At 52.9% G+C, this 21829-nt stretch overlaps 1 protein-coding gene across 3 annotated transcripts in view; it reads left to right on the top strand.

Annotated features, from left to right (window-relative positions):
• The window catches only part of SH3RF1 (SH3 domain containing ring finger 1), a 158948-nt gene that overhangs the window by 119297 nt on the left and 17822 nt on the right, over window positions 1-21829 (top strand). For all 3 annotated transcript variants that reach the window (XM_032634525.1, XM_032634527.1, XM_032634526.1), the window contains 6 exons: window positions 2372-2674; window positions 7350-7460; window positions 14704-14846; window positions 15873-16043; window positions 18345-18601; window positions 19377-19681. In XM_032634525.1, coding sequence (XP_032490416.1) covers window positions 2372-2674; window positions 7350-7460; window positions 14704-14846; window positions 15873-16043; window positions 18345-18601; window positions 19377-19681 — 1290 coding nt within the window. The remainder of the gene's footprint in view (window positions 1-2371; window positions 2675-7349; window positions 7461-14703; window positions 14847-15872; window positions 16044-18344; window positions 18602-19376; window positions 19682-21829) is intronic.

Below are 21829 nucleotides of genomic sequence, written 5' to 3' on the forward strand. Positions count from 1 at the left end.
TGCTCAGAACCTAGAGGCCTATTCCTCTGCAAAGCTTTATATAAAACAGTGACTATTCAACTTAGCTCTCATTAAATTTTTTTGCTCTCTTTTAGAAAAATCTAAGTACTGTGTTTTGTTTTTGTTTTTTTTTGCGGTACGCGGGCCTCTCACCGCTGTGGCCTCTCCCATTGCGGAGCACAGGCTCCGGATGCACAGGCTCAGCGGCCATGGCTCACGGGCCCAGCCGCTCTGTGGCATGTGGGATCTTCCCGGACCGGGGCTCGAACCCGCGTCCCCTGCATCAGCAGGCAGACTCTCAACCACTGTGCCACCAGGGAAGCCCTAAGTACTGTATTTTAAAAAGACTGTATTCTCTTTAGCAAAGAGGCCAGCTGCACACAGAAAATATCTTGATGTTTCTTAAATTGCCTTGTTATGACTGTTGTTATTACTATTATTATGTCAGTATTATTTCCTTCCTTGTGTTTATTTATGCTTCCGATACTTTTCAAAGACTAACTCCTTCTAAATTTCAGGGTGTCCCAAAAAGGGACATTTACAGTTTTAAGGTCGGCAAACCCTGCGGCTCCCTGCTTTGTGCCCCAGCTACTGAATTACCTGGTGTCCACCCTGAGTCTTACCAGCTGGTTCTCACCCAGGGCCGGGAGGAAGGTGTTTTAGGGCACAAATTTGTTTTGTGGGTGGACAGTGAACTTGGGTGTTGTGGCTAGAGAAGGTCGTGGAAAGAAAGCCACACTGGAGCTCATACAAGTTCCTTGAAATTCCGTGAAAAGCCGTCGGGTCCTTGCTTTCCCGTCAAGGTGAGCTCACCCTGGAAGGAGGCATGCCCAGACCCCTGAGCTGTGGCATCGCAGTCCTGCTCTTCCGTCTCACTGGGTGGTGGGTTTGGGGTGAGGGCAATGAAGGGACTGGTCTGTCTGCTCCAATTTCAGACCCTCGTCCCCAGCCTGTGCAGGAACAAGGACCCTCGCCCCACACAGTCTGCCGCTCTGTCCCGAGGTCTGGGACCAAGGCAGCATTGTGAACACGGGGTCTCCGGGCCAGATGCCGCCCCTTCCCAGCAGCCCACCCTTCGTCCCTAACACCCGCTGGAGTCATGATCCCCTCCCCCTGGCACTCGGGCATCGCCTGGCATTACTGGGGTGTTACTGCCTGCGAGTCTTGAAAGTTTTTACGTGGATAGAACCTCTGCGGTCTGAAGGAGGGGTAGGCTTGTGATAGAAAAGCTGTCAGGCCACGTGACGGCGGGGCCCCAGGAACCCTCTGAGTCGGTTTTCATCTGGAAGCACTGGCTTCAGAGCTCAGTCACCAATCCTGAGCCACTGGTGCCAGAGCAAGTTCACATCTTTCAGTATCGCGACAGGATTTCCATCCTTCTGGGAGGACGTCCTCATCCACGGCTGGGGAGGCACAGTTCTAAACCAGTTAGGTGCGAAAAGAGCATTTGATGAAAGAGGCATGTGCAAAGTGCTGGGATGGGAAAATCCCCACCATCCTTACTGTTTCCCCAGTTCTCTTTGAGGAGCTTATTGTTTTTCATCTTCATGGTTGTTAAGAGGTTAAACTATGCCCGATCTTTCCTGTTACTGTACTGTCTGGGTAAGTACATATGCGGCTGCTTGTCGTGCAAGCTTTCTAGAAATGTTGCATTTGACCTCAGGGAACAGAAACACCCTGTGTTCTTTCTTGCTGGCGTTCCCAACGCCGTGGGCAGCTTTTGACAAACTGTCGGGCCCCAACTTTACACTCAGACAACTTTTCAAACAGGCCAATTTCACTTGGCAGCAGGACTTGGATTTCAGGTCTCAACGTGTTATGATTCAAAATTTAAGCTCAGGAAAATCACGGGCACGTGATTTTCAAAAGTAAAAGTAATCAGGAGTTTCTGCCGACACTTCTATGAGGGCCCCCGCACAGGACAGGGAGGTAGGGGGTGGTAATTCCCGTGGAAGTGTGCCAGGTTCATGGTGGCGGCCCTGCCCGCAGTCACCGCCGGCAACGGAGCCCAGCTGTTACCAAGCAGTAGAGGCTGCCCTGAGACCACACACCCTGCTCCCCACTGTTCCCTGCATTTCCTCAGGGGCCGAAATAAATCTTCATTGTTAACTGGCAACGTTTAACGTTAGACATTCTGAAGATTCTTGGGGGAGAAAAATGTTCTTAATCTTGCTGGTGTTGCATTGGAATTGTGTGTCCTCGGTTTGGCATCTCTCTGTGATGTACCTACAGTGCGGTCCTCGTATCGAGAGAAAAGACATCTCACGTGGGAGGAAAGGTGTACTTGCACCCGCAAACTTGAAAGCTTTAGATACAAGGGTGTCGAGAATCCCTGTCATCTGACCTTCTCATGTCCTCTGCTGGTTTGCAGTTTAACTCGGCGGCCAAGCAGCTGATCGAGTGGGACCAGCCTCCCGCGGGGGGCGTTGGCGCTGCGGAGGGCGCCCCGGCCGCTGCCCCGAGCAGCGCGGCCCCCAGGCAGCCCGAAGCCAAGAAGAACACGAAGAAGCGGCACTCGTTCACCTCCCTGACCACGGCCGGCAGGGCGTCGCAGGCCACCCAGCAGCGCCACTCCGTGGAGATCAGCCCCCCGGTCCTTATCAGCTCCAGCAACCCCACGGCCGCCGCGCGCATCGGCGAGCTGGCCGGTCTCTCGTGCAGCGCCCCCTCCCAGGTACCTGCACTGCCCTGCCCCGGGGCCACCGTGGTGTCAGCCTTCGGGGGACAGCAGCTCTCCCAGGGCAAAGCCCTCTGCATTTGTGGGTGGAAATGGCGGGGGCGGGGGGGACCAGCCTGGACATCCCCAGGTCGGCTCAGTCACCTCCAAAGGGCAGAGCGGCAATTACAAGATGACTCCAGTCACGCTGAGTGCTTTCCCCACCAGGCCCCCATTCAGCGGGACGGAGCCTTCTCGCCCCCTGAAACCTCATCTCCACCCAAACTGGAGGTGCCGTGGCCACAGTGTGGAGTGTGCGGCCGCCTGCGTCTGTGTCACTTACCGTGGTGTTTAGGCTTCCAGGCAGGGTTACAGGGAAAGGACGGGAAGAAACACTGAGTTTAAACTAGAAGTTGGCCTAGCGTTTTTTTTTTTTTTTTTTTTTTTTTTTTGCGGTACGCAGGCCTCTCACTGTTGCGGCCCCTCCCTCTGCGGAGCACAGGCTCCAGACGCGCAGGCTCAGCGGCCATGGCTCACGGGCCCAGCCGCTCCGCGGCATGTGGGATCTTCCCGGACCGGGGCACGAACCCGCGTCCCCTGCATCGGCAGGCGGACTCTCAACCACTGCGCCACCAGGGAAGCCCCCTATTTTTTTAACTCGTTAGTCCATCAAGACTTTGCATGGCCTTAAGACATAGCTACATGTTATTCTTGTGTTAATAAAAATACACATGATGATTGGGAGCGTTGGTAATTCATCTGGCAAACAGGTCTCGAGTGCCTTCTTACAGATGCTCTGGGCGCCGTGCACGCACCGTGGACCCAGGATGGAGAAGACATAGGCTTCTGTGCGTCAGACCCTAGTTGTGGGCAGACTGAGCCCCGGGCCGGGGGGCCACCCAGCTCACAGGCAGGTGCAGTTACCCAGGCAGAGGACAGCTGTGTCCTCTACCACCAGAGGCCAGAGAGCCGGGTCCTGAGCAGCCTGCCGCAGCAGGAGCCACTGCTTTCAAGTCTTGTGTTTCATCTTAAAATTCATGCAGGTTTTATATACATTCCACTGTGCTTTGTAAAAACAAACATATACTACACAGGTTGATGCATGCCCGTTCTGGACCACGGAATAAAAATGTGCAGTGCAGCGTTTGGCATTCCTTACCAAGGTTATCGAAATGCCACTTGACCCCGTCCTGCAGGTCCACACTGGATCTCGTAGTTTCTAAATGGGATTGTGGCCCAGCGGCATTATTTTAGGTGGTGAGGCCGTGGCACGTGACCCTGCAGGGGAAGTAGGACATGGACACGCACACACACGGAAGAGGGCAGAGGGCAGAGGGCTTCGTGTGTTCACTGCTGTTCCCAAGCGTCAGACAGGCGGTAAGCAGCATAAACACGTGTTGAGTGAGTGAGTCACTTGGACAGTGTATAGAGGAGAACCAGGAAGGGGTCAAGCCTGTGGAAATAGACCCGTTCCAGGTCTGAGCAAGGAGTACGAAGGGGGTGACCCCTGGAGGGGTCAAAGCTGCAGGTCCCTCTCTGAGGGAGGCTCTGACGGAGGGGCTGGTGACGGGGGCTCTTCCCTATGGAAAATCGGGTCGCAGGACTGTTTTTCATTTTGTGACCTTAGCAGCATTCACAGTGACGTTTTCTTGAAATAAAAGGTGAGCCTCTGCTGGGACTCGGGGCGGCTCAGCAGGGCACAGACTTGGAGGTGTGGACAGCCGTCTGTGGCCGTGGAGAAGGTGGAGGGGAAGGCGGGTCACCCAGTGTCTGTCCCAGAGACCCCGGTGTCGGGCATGGTGCTGGGCGTGGGCACGGGAGGGCGGGGCTGTTTGTGTCTTGGGTGCAGTAGCTGAGGAAACGGGCTCCTCTCTGTTTCCATGAAGACAGCCTCCCCGTGTTCTAACAGGTTCTGTTCTCAGTGCTAACATGTTGCCTCAGGGAGAAGTTATTTCTAGAAGAGATGAGAGAGGTTTGCAGCGCTGCCTGGGTTCTCCAGCCTCGGCTCCGGCACGTACGCCCGGCCCCGGGTCCTGGGCCCATCCCCGGGCACTACGGGCCACGGTTAAACAGGACCAGCCCAGCCCAGCCCAACCCAGGGCGGACCTGCTGCAGATGTGACGGGCCCTAGGCTGGATGTGTCTCCTGCTTTGGGCCTCGTGTCGTCCTTGCTTTTGCTTCACGCGGTTTGGTTGCTTTGATAAGAAAATCCAAAGCACGGGGCCTGCAGCAGTGACCATTCATCCTCTCGCACCCGAACGAAAGCCACGCGGAGGTGGTCAGGCCACTGTGGTGTCGCCTCCGGTTCAGCTCCCCTGTCCGGGCTCGTCCTCGTGTTTCCGGATGGCGCTTAGAGATCGCACTGTCACGTCGAAATCCTGCAGGACAGAAGGGAGCAGACAGCTTGATTGTTATCGTATCGGTGACTCTGGCACCGTCACATGTGAGAACTGGAAGGTGGTTTGTAGGCTGTGCTGTCAGGCAGGTCCCCAGCGCAGGTGTGCACAGATGTCTGCGATGGGCGTCTGTAAAGCACGTGGTGTCACAAGCAGCTAGCCGTCTGTCTGCTCTCCTGGCCGCGCCCTCGATGTCTGTGCCCGCTGCCAGCTGCAGGAGTGATTCGTGATGTTCAGTGCTTTGTAGCATTTTTGTGTTGCCAGCAGCTTCAGGGGAAGCAAGAAGGTCCACCCACTCCTTCCTCTTTGCTTCCCCCGCTCTCCACGTAGCCCTTTCCCGGGGAGGAAGCCGAGCCAGTGTGCAGCCCCACGGGAAGGAGTGAGCACAGTGGAAAGCCAGGCTGCCCTCCCTGCTCAGGGCATTCGTTCTGGAGACCTGCCCCGCTCGGCCTGGTCACTCCTGCCGCTTGCTTCTGCCTTTAGTCATCCTTTGGTGACTCTGTCTCTTCCTTTACCCGCGTGGAACTGGGGCCTGCAGGGTCCTCCACGTCCAGGGCCGTGCGGGCAGAGACCCCAGGCGGCCTGTGGTCTACCCCACGCCCTCACAACGTGACTGTCCAAGTTCACGGGCTCGTTCGAGCTCATCACCCTGCCTCCCGGTCTGGGGCTCTTGGCGAGACGTCAGACACTAGTGAGGACTTCCTCCGCGGCTTGTAGGGTCAGGCCCTGGAAGCTGAGTTTTGGCAAGTTTTTCCCACCCCGAAGGTTCCTAGGTAACAGCGTGCACTTTGAACGGAGCCTCATTTATCTTCGAAGAAAGACTTGTGTTTCCTGTGATGCCAACTTGCATCAGAGTACGTACTTGTCCTCAGAGTACGTACACAAACGGGTTTCTTGAATAGGATAGTTAGAGGCCGCTAGGTTTTATCCTAGGATGAAAAATCCATGGGCGTCTCATTAGAAATTGAATGGAAATAGACTTTGGTTCACAGGAGAGACCGAAACTGAGGTTTGGCGGGGAGCCTTTGTGGAGGTGCCCCTTGGCTCTGCTTAGGTTCAGTCAATGTATGAGCTGCCAGGTACAGGTGTAGCTTTACAAGAATGTGGATTCCACGTAGCTCAGACTTGACCTGTGAAAATCAGCTGTGTGCTAGCATGCTGGTTGTCCTTGCCTGGGAGGAAATGAAAGTCCTTCAGGCCGTCTGGGAACTGATCTCTAAGCCTCTCTTTGTCCTGATAATCTTTTTCCTAATTATTGGGATTGAGGAAACTAGGTTTGGGGTTAAGTTTTTGTTACAAAACGCCCAGCAGTTTTGGTGGAACATCGTTTCCTGGGGAGACGAGGTAGCAGCCAGCCACATTCCTTTAATAGTGGAGGAAAGACTTCCCGTTTGTGCAGGGACCCACGCCCGCGGTCTGTAGTCACACCCAGGGTGCATCGGGAGCGAAACTGGTCAGGTAGCCGAACACCTGCGATGAAATGATCTGAATAACTTTCTTTCTAGTCAGTTAATCTTCGGTAGTGTCATGGATGACACACCCATTCTTTTTTTTTTTTCTTTAAAGACTTTTTTTTTTGATGTGCACCTTCTTTTTTTTTTTTTTTTTTTTTTTGCCTTTATTGAATTTGTTACAATATTGCTTCTGCTTTTTATGTTTTTGGTTTTTTGGACCCGAGGCTCGTGAGATCCTAGCTCCCTGGCCGGGGATCGAACCCGCACCCCCTGCATTGGAAGGCAAAATCTTAACCACTGGACCGCCGGGGAAGTCCCGATAAGGCACCTTAGAAAACAGCTAGTTTGGCTTGACCCTGTCCCCTGAAAGGTTTTGTAAACAGTTGCCTGCGATCGGCGGTCCGGGCAGCTGCATTTTAATTACGCATCCCCACGGAAGGGTACAAGTCACGGGAAATGATCCTGAAGGTGGCACGATCCCTTAAGCGTGTCGTGTAGATTTCACGAGTTGGTGCACTGGTGAGCATTCAGGACAACCCACCGGAACAGGATCCTTGGGAAGGTGTCAATGGGCTAGTTGCAGGCCAGGCAGGTCCCAGCAGCACTCACGTGAGGCAGCGGCTGTCGGGAAGGCCAGCAGCCGTGGATCCTGTACGTGAAATGTTGTCGTGACCAGTGTTTGTCAAGCGGCTCCCTGGCATCTAACATAGGGCCTCACTACGTTTGGGCTGGATAACCTGAAGGGGATTCTTGAATGTTTAGCTGTGACTCAGTGCCCGGGGCTTAGCTGGTCTCATCTGTTGTGCGTGCGTCCTCTTTTATTCACTCTTTTTTCTTTGGCAGGTCCACATAAGTACCACCGGGTTGATTGTGACCCCGCCCCCGAGCAGCCCAGTGACCACCGGCCCCTCGTGCACGGTCCCGCCAGAGGCCCCCTACCCGGCCGCCCTTTCGGTGAGTGTGGACCACCGCCTCCCACCGGACCCCCGTGCCTGCCGCTTACAGGTGCGCAGCCCTGTGGGCTGGCTGCCGCCCTCCTGACACCACAGCTCACCATGACGCTTGGTGAGGGTGGGGTCTCCATCTCTCATCCTCTGTCTGTTCATTTTAGCAAAAAATCACAAAGTCTCAGGCCGATAGCCAGCACTTTATTTTAATGGCAAGGGTCGGTGGCCTGAGGCTACAGGAAGAGCTCCGGGGAGAACTTTTAATTTTCATTAAAGGTCAGCCTGATTTTCTGAAGGCTTAACCTTTGCTTCTTTTGGGTTTCTAGACCAGGCGTATTTATCGAAGTACTGAGGGAGCTGGGATCCTAGAGGCCGTGTGGTTTGCCTCGGGTCACGCGACGCGCGGATTCCTGTCTCCGATGACAGTTCCCCTTCTGGGTTCCTGGTCTTCTGTTGGTCTGTGTGACTGGCCTCCCTGGAGGTTATCAGATGTGTGATTCTCCAGAAAGCCCCTCAGCCTGCAGACAGTCTGAACAAAACCGCTGAGTGCTTTCAGACAGCCTAACGGGGAAATGAACAGGAAGAGTGAGGGCAGTCGAGGGAAGCTGATATGAAGAAGAACTCTGTGGGGAGAAAACTGAAAAGGAAGAAACAAGAAATTCAACCTCGGGAAGCAGCGGCACAATGGCTTAAATCCATGTTTCCTCAACCTGCAGGGGAACTGCTAGGAACCAGCCTCTCTCGTCCGGGCCGCTGCCTCGCTACACTTTCAGACCGTTTCTTCCAGTGCTGAGTTGAATAAGGATAGAAAAGATCACTAAATCCTTCTCCCCAGTGGACCCCAGCCCTTAGCTTGCTTTACAGAATCTCTCCCAGTTGTGCTGCTCTCAGAGGAAACAGTGTGGTCGGTGATGGGGGTCCAGCCCAGCCTCTCCTTTGTGATACGGCCGTGAGGTCACTCAGCCTCTCTGAGCCTCTGGTCCTCGCGTATAATGTGAGAGTCGTATATCTGCTTCGCGGAGGCGGCACTGCCTGGAACTCAGGGAGGTGACCGTGAAAGACCATCCACCTCTGTTGGGGGCCACGGCGGGTGCAGCATGCTTGCTGGTTTCCTCAGAGCCCCGGGGTCGGTCAGGCTCACTGCTGGGGTTTTCTCCACTGTCTGTACCGGGAATAGGGAGGCTTCTCCGCGCTGGTTTGTTTTCAGGTTGTGGACTTTATACATGTTGCCAATTCTGTTTCTCTCTTCTCAGCTGCTTAGAGACAGCTTTGCACCTCCCCTCACCCCCCAGCAAGGGCCTCACTGCACGTTAGTCAGGTTGTTGACTCCATCTGGTCCTATCCCCCTCATTCACCCTTTGCCTCGTTTTCTTACGTTATATTTATTTTGTCTTGATGCATTTTATGAATAGTTGAAAGCCGACTTTCCTCTCATCCCCAGAGAAGACCCTTTCCTCCCTCCCTCCCTCCCTCCCTCCCTCCCTTTCTTCTTCCCACCCCAGGACATTCACAACCTGTTGGAATTTCCATCTCCAGATGACTACTTCACATGGAAAAATTCTGATTTCATTTCTTAAGGGAAAAGAGACTGACTTTTCTATCTTAGAAAAATTAGCGGAAAAGACGAAGCGCTGTCTGAGTTTCAGCCCTTGTGGGCCGACAGTTTTACGATACAGTAAATTACTAGTTGATCTTAGCTGGGCGCACTCTAGGGCATACAGATGCGACAGGTCACGAGAGAGCATGAACACACAAAAACTAATTTACATTCAGCCATTTTATCCCAGGATTATACAAGAGAGCCGGCATGTCCAGCAAGAGGACAGTTTATTAATGCTGCATCTGTGCCAGTTCCATTTAATGGAAAACTAATTATAAGCAGATCTGTTGCCTGTCACCCTGGGAGATGTCTAGATCTCAGAGTCCCTGGTCGGCTGGCAGGAATGCTTTGGATTTAATATGTCAGGTTTAAGTGGAAAAATCTCGGTAACATGTACCCTCTGTGTCTTCCATCAACCTGGTAAGTATCCTGTTTAAAATGTGAAACCTTTCCCAAGACTTCGAGTGCGATCACAGCAAGTGTAGGCGGCATGGTGGGAAGGAAACCAGGCTTTTCCTGGTGTGCATTTTATTTTATTTATTTATTTATTTTTATTTTTTATTTACTTATTTTTTTTTGCGGTACGCGGGGCCTCTCACTGCTGTGGCCTCTCCCGTTGCGGAGCACAGGCTCCGGACGCGCAGGCTCAGCGGCCATGGCTCACGGGCCCAGCCGCCCCGCGGCATGTGGGATCTTCCCGGACCGGGGCACGAACCCGTGTCCCCTGCATCGGCAGGCGGGCTCTCAAACACTGCGCCACCAGGGAAGCCCCCTATTTATTTATTTTAATTATTTATTTATCTATTTTGGCTGCACCGGGTCTTAGCTGCGGCGTGCATGCAGGATCTAGTTCCCCGACTAGGTATCAAACCCGGGCCCCCTGCATCGGGAGCGTGGAGTCTTACCCACTGGACCACCAGGGAAGTCTCCCGGTGTGGATTTTTGGTGATAAGCACCGCTGCTGGACTAGGACGTGAACATTATTTCCAGCACCTTTTTCATAAGTTGAGACTTTTTAATCTTTTATTCAGAGTGGAATTATGAGCATATTGTCCTGTACCTCTCACAAGTAACAGTTAAAATGTTAACTATCTAATAATAGAAGCAAAACTGGTATTACATCTATCGCGTTCAGACATCAGACTGTTCATGGCACGGAGGGTTTTTTCCCAGCTAATCCTGTGAGGGGAGGTGGATGAAGAGCTTGCTCTCGTGTCCTGTGCATAGTGTGAACTTGTGAAACAAGTGATGACTGATCCCTGACCCTCTGGACCAGCTGAGAGGTGTTTAGCTACAAGATGTCACAAGGTAGCCAGGTCAGAAAAGGCCAGATACAGTCCATGGCCAAGTTGAAATCAGATTGCACCCAACAGTGTGTAACCATAACTAAAACAAGCGTGTGCGTGTGTGTGTGTACACTTAAAGAAACAAAATTAAATGATGTCATGTTCTCAGGATAGCCAAGACGTACTGAGTCCATTGTCGCCCGTGGTGGGAGGGTCCGGAGGGTCAGGGCAGGATTCTGGACATAGGGACGGGACCGCCCAGCTTGGCAGCGTGAGAAGCAGAAGTTAAGCGTTTGGAATCGGCAGCAGTTCTGACGACCAGAATGGGGACAGGATATGGACAGAACCTCCATAGCGACCACAGAGAAGGACCCTGGCATCGCAGGAACTGAGGCCCTTGATCCATATCAGACTGCCCTGACGGCGGCAGGCACACGGGACGCTTTCTCGTTCGTGAAGCCCTCGCTGAGGGTCTGTTACCTGCCGTGGACAGAGCTGGGTGATGGGGACACGAGGACAGCGAGACGGTTTCTGACTCTGCAGCCTCGTGAGTTCTAACAGCAGCCTCCATCCTGAGCCTCTGCTGTTCCCGGGGCGCCGCAAGGGCCGCTTCCCTGACCTGCTGCTGCTGAGAACCCCTCGGATGTCATTTCTGCAAAGTCAGTGAACGGTGTGGGTGTGTCTCCTCACATGTCAAAGGCAGTTGGTGAGAGAAAGTCCATTCCCAGAGAGGTTTCTTTAATCTACCAAATTCTTAATTACATCTCCCCTTCCGACATCATCTTCCAAGCGTCTGTCTCTGGCATTTTTAAATATACTCTAATTTTTTTTCTTTTCTTCATAGCTGTGCCCACGAGTGACTGACTGAGTTCCTGGGAGTGTCCAGATGAGATGAAAAACTCACTTTTCCATCTTCTTAATTTTACTGAATTCTGACACCTGAGTGTTTTTTTTGAATCGCTGGTTATCAGTGCTTCCATTTTTCTGTTTCCTACTCATTGTTTAAAAAAGGCAGAATACTCAAATATTTGCACACATGTGGCCGTGTGCAGGCGGTGATGCTGTGGGAATTGGTGGCACCGTTGCCCTGAGAAGGGATGACCAGCCGCCCCTCCTGCTGTCCCCTCGGTGGCCAAGCACCTGCGTGAGTTCACAACACAGGAAGACCCTGGAGAGAGGTGGCAAGTGGGTTCGTTGGAGTCGGATGTTCAGGAAGAAATGATGACGGGATTGGGGGATATTAAATGGTCTCTGCTCAGAGGACCAGAAATGCCCAAAGTCTATGCCACCGGCCATTTTTCTACCCTGGAGAAGAGGGAGGGGCACACGTGAGGACACACGTGAAGGACGGTCGGAAAGAACATGGACCTTTTACCGTCAGAACCCCAGGCTCCATCCAGGCAAAGCGCTTTCCTGGTCAGTGGCCTGCAGCCCTCGCCCAGGGTGAGGACCTTGTGGAGCTCGGCCCCCAGGCACCTCGGGGCTGGGTGCAGGGAGGGGAGAGAGGAGGGGGCCACAGTCCGGCCTTGAACTCTCACTGTCCACTAGCGGATGTGGCCTGTCGGTGGCCTGGAACCAGTCACTCATACAGGACATTTCTTTCTTGGAGGGAGCCCGAGGGCGGCCCTCAAAGGCCGAGCCGGGGCTAGCTAGGATCTGCGTTTCTGACCCCAAACCCTAGGCGTCCTCCACGGTGTAAAGCTATCTCTTCCGAGAGATCAGTGGGTTGGGGACAGAACCTGGGCGGGGCAGACGTGACCATTTCCCACCACAGACCCTGCCCCCTGAGCCCTGGTTTTAAGCAAAGTATTATTCAGAGACTGTCATTCTGGCCTCAGACCATCGCCCCGTGGAAAGGGTGGGAGAGGGTCTGGGTCTGCAGAAGCACAAGCAGAGGCCCGCTTCAGCGACAGCGCAGCCAACGTCTGGTCACCCGCGTTGGACCCCAGAGGCCCAGCCCCGCTCCCCTGGCCCTCAGCTCCTCCCCGCGGCTCAGCATGGGCGCACTTCCCAGCCCCGCTGCTTTAGATCAGTGTCTGGTGACAGCAGTGACAAGCGTGGTGTTGGCTTCTGAACGCTGTCGTTGACCAGAGGTGTCCTGCGCTCCCAGCAGCCCACAGGTGCCTTTGCTGCGGCAGGAGGGTGTGTCCTGGCCCCCGGCGCCCAGCCGTGCGGTGACGGGAGGACGCGGTCGCTCCCGCGCGTCCACGTCCCCAAATTCTCTCGGCGTGGGGTCTTCACCAAGCGGCCCACGAGACCTCCTGGCCGGCCCAGTCCTGGACACACTGGGGCCCTGGCATCTGACCGGCCCCAGGGGGCAGCCACGCTGGGGAGCCTGAGTGTAATCGCTAGTCTTTCTGTGTGCTTATCCCCCCACGAACGCGCACACACACGTGCACATTTCTCCAAAGATACGCAGCCCAGCGATGGGGAGAAGTCTGCCCAGTTTGACCAGCACCACCCGTGAGAGAGAGAGCTGCGTTCTGCCTGCAGCACCACCTTTGGGATCTTCGAGACCCTCCCCTCTGGTGCCAGATCTCAGATGCCTCCTGACTCACTCTTTGTAAAAGTCACCTACACCAAACATTCCCTTACTGCATTGTTTAACTATAAGAGGTGATGTGTTCTTACATTTTGTCACCACCAGCGTGGCCTGTGTTTTTATCAGGTCCCTAGATTGTCTTTCCTTTTTTTTTCCTCGTCTCTTTCCGCATAGGGCCAGTTTAGTACAGCCTCTGTGTCACTGACGTGAAGATACAGCAGACAGTTTTCCTCTCCTCCGTTTGCCAGTGGAATTCTACTCAGAGAGCCGAGTGGGCCCTTGGCTCTGCTCTGAGTGATTCCAGGGGTGGGTGGCCTGGGCTCCTTTTGTCCCGTGTGTCACCTGACCCCCACGGCTCCGCAGCTCTGAGGTGAGGCCTGGGGAGACTGGAGGAGACAACTTGGGAGTGATTTCACGCCCTCCGGCTGCTGTTCTGTTCAGTGTCCTTGCCCAGGACCCGCCTGGGTCACGTGCGCTGAGTCTTCTACCAGGATTATCTCGATTTGTCTCCACTTTGTCTCTGAGACCAAGGGCATGAGTGCTTGGCCTTCTCCCGGTTAAAGGTGGTAAAGGCTGCAGGCCCGTGTGTGTCTCCCCGGAGCTGCCCCCGGGGCGCAGGGCGGCCTGCTCTGTGAGTGTCACCACGACCCCGCCCGCCCTGGGACTGCAACGCGTTTATCCTGCACTGGGTGTCCTGCCGCGGCTGCAGGGTGGAAAAAGCCTTCTCTGAGGTCGAGAAATTAAATATAATGTGTGAAATGGTTGCAGCGTGTGTCTGGAAATTTGATATCCTTTTCTACTCAGTTGATTTTGTTTCTGGAACTGTGTACATTAATAGGCAGATGGAGGAAACGTTGATGAGATTAAATTTTTTTTCCAAAAAAATAGAAAGAAATTGCTGTTCCCTATGTTTAGAAACCGTGGGTTTTTTTCTTCTTTTAAGCTGATGTGGAGACGCCATGCACACCTCCCAAGGGGCAGTCTTCAGCCTCCGTATTTCTCCTTTGATTCGGTGTTTACGTGGAATGGTTCAAAGATTTGGGGAGGGCAGGCGAGGTAGGGGTTTGGGCAGGTCTTTGTGTGCCTGTTTTCCCAGGAGTTTCGGTACCCAGACCCTAAAGAATTATCCGGGGTGTATAGATCAGAAGGTAACAATTGCTCCATTGATTCTGAAAAGGCACGGAGTCCTGTAGGCAGAGCCCATAAAGGAGCCAGCAGCTGCTCACGGTGTACTTGTTAAAGATTACCAGCCTCGATAGTCCTAAATTTCAAAAGCTGGCAGAGCTAAGCAGAGAATAAACAAAAGTAAAAACAATGGCCCAGTGATTGTGGCTTGCTATTGTGTGTGGTTTTGGGAAACCAGGCATCAAAGGAAATTTTCTTTTGCTGCAATGGTTTGCCATACGGTGCAGCTAAATTGTTTTCCGTGGTGTTTTACGTTTCGGGTTGCAGAAACAATCACAAATTAATTCCTAGCAAGCAGGGTGACATTATAGCCGCCCCCTTGAAAGGCGTTTGGATCCTGGTCCTGGTTTGCAGCCATCAATCTTAAAATTACACGCAGTTGCGTCATTTTTTTCTTTCCCTTCTCCCAGGTGTGATGGCTTACCTGTTTGGGGAGGGGGTCGCTGTGGCTCTAAGATCTTAAAGGGTAACAAAGAGGACTCTTTTCCAAGGAGGCTTTTGTACAGGGCAGCTGCTTCTGCTCTGCGTGGATTCCACCGATGTCTTTTTTCATGGGTTTCTGATTCCTCTTCCCTCCTCTTTGCTGTGAAAGATGTGCATAAATCATTTGTTTCTTCTTTTTTGTCTCTCTCTCCAGACTATGAATCCTCCTCTCCCCCCGCCCCCGCTCCAGGAGGCCACCCCCATGGGCGCTGTTGCTGCTCCCGGGATGGGCTCCAGACCCGTGGCCGGACCCGCTGACCAGACCACACACTCACGGCCGCAGACGCGCCCCAGCGTGTAAGTGTGGTGTCCTTTCTGGCCGCGGACTGAGCCCGAGCAGAGACGCGGGGAACGGCTTTCTGGGGAGCGCTGGTGCCAGGGTGGTGTCGTATGCTTGGTCGTGCGTGTCGTTCATTAGGAAACAGAAACTAAGTGGGTCTGAGGATGGGCCGCCGGGCAGCTGGCCTGCTGAGTACGGGTCTTCCTGGCCTTCCTCTGCCACTCCTGCCAGGGCTTTGTCCCCACCTTCATCCCCTGCGTAAGGATGCTCGGGAACAGGGAGGGGCTGAGCAGAGGCCAGACCTAGCAGAGCGTGCACGTGAAAAGCTGCAGGTCCCCTACAGTGAAAAGTCTGGACATTATTCCGTCCAGGGGCTCCCCGTGGCCGAATGCAGCTCGGCATTGGCGGTTTTTCCCCTGTGTGGACTGACCCAGGAGACGCTCGGAGCCTGGTTCACGTGGCCCGCCGATCTGCGGGCTCCATGTGTTGGGGCACAGTCCCACGCACGGAGGAGCTGTCGGGGGCTCTCTGCGATCTGCACTCGCCTTGCCTTTGACTCTTGCAAATTCCGTGTCTTCCTTGGCTGAGCGCACGGATGCGGGTGCGGCCGGCCTTCGGGTTCAGCCGTGTGCCAAGCTTCCCAGCGGGATTTCGGACCGTATGTTCCTGCCGGGGCTGCTTCCCAAGTCTGACCAGGGCCATCTGAAGGGCTCAGTTTTCCCAGTGGGCACCTGACGCCCCACAGCAGGCTTGCACCCTGGGAAGCTGCAGTAATTCCTTCGCACCCACGAGTACCGTTTGGAGGGATCGTCGCCTTCACACCGGGAGGACCAGGTGTGCAGTTCTGAGTCAGGAGGCTTCTGTCTTTTCTATGTAGGTGGCAGTTCAGTGGACAGTGACCAAGGCTGCTCACAGCTTAAAGGATTGTATTTTCTGTTTACTTTTGGATGAAACATCCAAGGCTTTGTGCCAAAGAAGAGTTTGGAGCATCTTGTGGTCTGTCTGTTACTCAGCTTGAAATCAACTGTTTTTTCCTCTTCTAGGTATGTTGCCATTTATCCCTACACCCCCCGGAAAGAGGACGAGCTGGAGCTGAGGAAGGGGGAGATGTTTCTCGTGTTTGAGCGCTGCCAGGATGGCTGGTTCAAGGGCACGTCCATGCACACCAGCAAGATAGGGGTCTTCCCTGGCAATTATGTGGCCCCCGTCACGAGGTAGGGCTCTGAGTTAAGTGGTTGCTGAGTTCTAAACAGAGAAGCTTTGTCCTTTCCCATGTTTTTCAGCCTGTCCAAGATTCCTCCTCCCACTGCAGTTGCTTGTTACACAGCCGGCATTTTAAAGGTCCCTATTTGTATTTGCCGAAATCCCTTCTAATTTTCAAAATTTTAGCTTACTCTTCACATGGATGTATGTGAAATTGTACGTTTCTACCAATAAATGTACTGGGTTTTAAATTATTTGCTTTAAGTTACATGTGAGAAGACTCAGCGACACCATTTTCAATATTTTTCTGCCAGAAAATTAAAAATGTAGCATTTAATATAAATAAAAGCGCTATTATTAATACTCCAATGTTTATGTGATGCTTATGAGATGCCAGACACGCAGATTTCTAAATGCGTGACACACGTTAATGCCACATCCTTAAACAGCTCCCTGATGATGTGTGCGCTGTCGCGATCCCCACTCAGCAGTCGAGCCCGTAGAGGTGGAGAGGTTAAGCGACTCATCTGAGGTCACCTGGTGAAGAGGTGCTGAAAGCCAGCCATTTATTCCAGTAGCTTGGCGGTCACCTCTGAATTCTCACAATTATTTTCTGTAATACAGTCAGAAACAGAATTCCTTCAGTGTGGCATAGCTCCTTCACCCTTCTCAAATGAGGGCAGTTTTGCTCCCCAGGGGAATTTGGCAATGTCTGGACACATTTTTGATTGTCACGATGCGGGGTGGGAGTGCTACTGGTCTCGAGCGCACAGAAACCAGGGACGCACGGGGCACCTGCAGGGCACGGCACAGCCTGCGCAGAAAGGAGCTCTCTGGCCCCAAATGTCACCAAGGTTGAGAAACCATGTTTGAGGACAGTAGAAAGCAAGACCTTCAGATGTATAAATATATAGTCTTCACTTTATTTAAAGGTAGTCCCCTTTCTGGGCACTGAGGAAAGTAGCTCTGGAACGAATGCAATGACCTATAATGGCATCATCACTGAGGAAGCCCCAGTTTTGGGCCACCTGGCTCTTCATAAATGGGCCAGCTTAACTGTGTTAAATCATTTCTCCAAGTCCCTGATTTTAAGTAAATAGCTGAATGAACTGACATGTTGTCAGCTGTGGGCCTTGATTCAGAGGCTGGCCAGCAGCCTGATCAGATGACAGTCATTCTGTTTGCAGAAGGTGACAGCATGTTAGCTTTCATTTGACTTGCAGATTTTTCATCACTATAAACCTTCTTCTCGGTGTATGTTAAAATCTACACTCACATCCAGAAGACGGCAGCTCGACCTTCCCTGGTGGGAAGAAAACAAACAAAAAGCCACAACAACTAAGGGAGATAAACCAAAGCAACAACAAAAAATCAAGTTAGCAAAGAAAAACATTTTCATAAGATTCAAATACAAATTATCCAAAAGTCTCTGGAGAGATGCTTACTGACAGTAAATGCTCTGTTACTCCTCATGGTAAATAATAAGGAGGTTCAAGTTAATGAAGTATTCTGTTTGGTAGAAAGTTACTATAGAATTGTTGTTTAAATGAATTTAGAATATTAAAAAAAATATGTTACTTAAAACTACACTGAGCCTAATTTAGTTAAATTCAACCAGTAAATATTTGTTGATAGTTGGCTGTACCCCTATAACGGTGCATGTACAAGAGGAATGGAAAAGAACCATTGCACATGGCCCTGCTTTCAGGGAACTTTTACTGAGTCAGGAGTATTTAATAAGGAATTTACTAAAAAAATAACACATCATACTTTGTAATCAAGGGTCACAGAAGGAAGAAATCCACCTGAAACAGAGTAGAATCCCGAGGTCTTAGGCCTGAGCCTTCAGCCAGGCTGCTGGGAATGACAGGATTGAAACATGAATGAGATTAAGGTAGTTCGAAGGAAGCCAGAGGGGACGTTGCAAAGTGTGTGCACACACGCACGTGTACACGGGGCAGTTAGGGAGGCGGGCAGGGCACGTAGACACAGGCGTGACAACATAGACCCTGTCGTCTAACAGAGCGGCTTCTCCAGGGCCTGGAAGCTGGTGGGGATGTTTAGCTTCAGGTGGGAGCTGAGACCAGGAACTGTATGTCCTTGAGCAGAGTGACGTGTGATTTTCTCCGACTCAGCTTCCAGACCGTTCTCTGCCTCAGGGCCGTCGTTCTTTGAATCTGCTCTTCTTACCCTTGGGCAGATAGTTCCATTCACTTCCTAACGTGTTCTGTTTGTAAGCTCTGCATCGTTTTTCTGGTCGTTAATTGTTCTGTCTCCTGTCTTGCTGATGGACTGGGCTTCTGTCTCGGCAGGGCAGTGACCAGCGCTTCCCAGGGTAAAGTCCCCGTGTCGACCGCTGGCCAGACAAGTCGAGGTGGGGGACCGGCCAGCCCTTCCCCCGCAGGAGCGCCTGCCCAGAAGCCCCCGGGGAACGGCATGGCCGGCGGTCCCGGGGTCCCCACCGCCGTGGTGTCAGCAGCTCACATCCAGACGAGTCCCCAGGCCAAGGTCCTGCTGCACATGTCCGGACAGATGACCGTCAACCAGGCGCGCAGCGCTGTGAGGACAGGTAGGGGGGCCGGGCTGGTGGCACCAGGAAGGGGGCCCTGACCGACATCAGACCTTTTACAGCAGATGCTGAGAAGGACAGATGGAACCTTAAAATTAGTGAGTAGCGTTAGGAGACAGGCAGGTACAGTCTAGTCACAGCCACTTGACCCCGCCTGCGTGGCTTGTGAATTCAAGCCTGATCTACCGGTGGAGAGTCTGAAGGAAATTAGGTGGACCCTAGTGATGTCCATAGTACTTGAAAATGTGACTTTTGTGCTCGAGATCAGGTGATTCCCGAATCCCACCGCTGCAGCGACGTGGCACCCTCAGGATCGCCATGCCGAGTGTCTGGTATGAGCTTCATCGCAGCTCTGCTTCAGACCCAGCAGGACCTTAAATAGCTTTCTTCTTTCTACGGCATTGAAAACCTCTCAAGAGTCTTAGGTAACAGTGGTGGAGAACACTGTTCAGTTCTGTCAGAATAACCAAAGGAAGGAAAATGGTTACTGAGAAAAGGGAGAACAATGATAATAAAAAAGCTCTGCGGCCAGCCTGACCTGACCCTGTAGGGGTGTCGCTGGGTCCCTGGGTGGAGTGGGCTCGCAGGCACTCAGCAGACGTGGGGCTGATCCCGGGATCTGGAAGGGTGGTGTCCAGGGGCCCCGCCAAGACTAAGTAAGCGCTCCTAAACCACCGTGGTTTCTTAACCATTGTGACAGGCGCACTGGTCTGGCGCGGGGTCGGTGAGCGGCATGCATCCAAGTCACACTCTGCTCTTCTCTCCCGTTCTCCAGTCTCGGCACACAGCCAGGAGCGCCCCACGGCGGCCGTGACGCCCATCCAGGTTCAGAGCGCCGCGGGGCTGCCCCATCACCCCCTGGCCTCGCCCCAGCCCCCCGGCCCGATGGGTCCCCCTGCCCACGTGGCTGCTGGCAGCCTGGGCCGGGTCGGCGCCCCGCTGGCCTGCGCTGCGGCCCCGCCGAGCCTCCCCGCCGCCTCCCTGGAGACCGAGCCTGGCGGTCGCCCAGTGACCATGCTCCCCGGGCCGCCCACCTCTCCCGACAGCAGCTCAGCGGCCAAGCCAGACAAGGACAGCAAGGTGACCACCCCAAGGGCCTGCCAGGCGACCGGGGCCCGGCTCTCTGCAGTTAGACCCTGGTGTGGGAAGCTGGGGTCTGCCTCCGGGGGCTTCCGCCCCACGCCCTCGCTGACCTTAACTCCTCCTGTTTAGTGAGCCTTGCTTCTGGTTAATAGTCCTGCAGAAATGTACTTAATATACTGAGGGCTAGAAACGGTTGATCAGAAGTGTTACTTGTGGCTTTACTGTTCCTACACTGTGTTTGATTATAATCTGTGTGGATAGGTTTTCTCTTGACTTGAATACAGGGGGGGAAATTATTTTCTAATTTGATAGACCTTTTTAAAACCTCTCCTTTGGGCCTGAATTTGAAAGGAGATGTAAGTGGGAAGCTGTGTTTCAAAGACTAACTTCTGGTTGCGTTTGGAGACAAGGGAAACGCCTGGTGATTAAATGTGCACAGAAAGAGCAGAGTGACAGCAGATTCTACGCAATTGTGTTGTAATCACGACTTCCCCCCTAGTGTTCGTGCCTTTTCCCCAGAGCTGGCCTGCAGCTCTAGGGTCATCACCAGGTTCCGTGGTCATGTATGTCGCTCTGTTTAAATGGTAAGGGAAGCCCGTAAGCAGGGGTTTGCAAGGAAACAAACTTTACAGGCTACTAAAAAGTTAATATTTAATTGTTGAGTTAACATGAGTGTTTTTGCAAAAGATTGGTGTCTGTTCATTGTTTATAATTAACTACGTTAAACTTGTACTCAAGCTGACATGGTCAACTTTGTCAGTATCTTCAGAAGAATTATTTTACAGTTTAGATCTGAAGGTTCCGGGACGGTGTGTCAGGGCCATTGTCACAGAGGAGGACAGACTCTTCAGCCGCAGGCCTCCCAGGGAAGCACTCACGGAATCTCTGAGGCTGAAGTACTCCTGTGCTAGACAGAACAATGGCTCCCCCAAGGATGTCCATTTCCTGATCCCTGAAGTTTGAGACTATGTTTCCTTACATTGCAAAGGGGATCTTCCGGATGGGATTCAATTAAAGGTTTAAAGGTGTTTGAATTATCCGGGTGGGCCCAGTATAATCACAAGGATCTTCATATAAGGGAGGGAAGAGGATCAGGGCCCGAGGAGATGTGGGGTCGGAACCAGGGAGCAGAGTGACCTGAGGAGGGGACCGCAAGCCGGGAAATGCAAGCAGCTCCTGGAACCGGGAAGCGGTGAGGAAACGCTCTCCCCCGGTGCCTCCAGAAGGACCCAGCCCTGCTGACACCGGGTTTTTGCCATGAAGTTTGGGGTGATTGGTTACAGCAGCAACTGATAAGGCCCTTACGTTTATCCTGCTGAGTCCCCATCCTTGACAAGTGGCCACTGGCCCCTGCTTGGACCCCTGTGGCCCCTGTGCCCTGGCTCCACAGCATCCTTGCTGTCTTCAGGCACCTCCGACTCGGAGAAAGTCGCTTCAGCACACACCTGTCTTCTGTGACTTCAAACCCTCTCTCTGTGTTTTGAGGGGCTATGTAGAAAATGATGATCTCAGTTCCTTGGTGGTCCAGTGGTTAGGATTCCACACTCTCAATGCCAAGGGCCTGTGTTCAATCTCTGGTCCGGGAACGAAGATCCCACAAGCTGTGCAGCAGGGAAAAAAAAAAAAGAAAGAAAGAAAGAAAATTGACGGTCTCCTTTCTACATGACCCCGGGAGGTAGTTCAGGGTTATCTTCTTTTTTGAAAGGCTACGCTCTACGGTTTTTTTTTTTCCTATTCCTCATGTCACAGATTTCAGATGTCCCTTTCTAAGTCTGCCACCTCATTTAATGTTCCCAGCTCACTAAAGAGACTGTCCCAGTCACTCTAAACTCAGTGATCCCATGATTCGCACGAGTGTCACGCTGCCCCCATCGCTCCATCCTGTTGCCCAGGACATCCAGGGGGAGCTTGATGGATGCCAGATGAGATCTGAGCGTCTCTCATTCCTCCATCCAGACTGTTCCCCGGCTGCCCCATTGTCTCTGCTGTAACTGACTATAGCCAGCATCTCCTGGAAGAGACTCTTCCTCGGTCTCACTTCCTCTCCTAAGTCAGCCTTTCATCGAATACACTGTTCTAGGATTTTCCAGATGGTCTGCAAGGCGTGTTGTTGTGTTCTTTATGAAAATGAGGACTAGACACGCC

The sequence above is a fragment of the Phocoena sinus genome, chromosome 6, assembly GCF_008692025.1.
Source record: "Phocoena sinus isolate mPhoSin1 chromosome 6, mPhoSin1.pri, whole genome shotgun sequence".
Classification (NCBI taxonomy): domain Eukaryota; kingdom Metazoa; phylum Chordata; class Mammalia; order Artiodactyla; family Phocoenidae; genus Phocoena; species Phocoena sinus.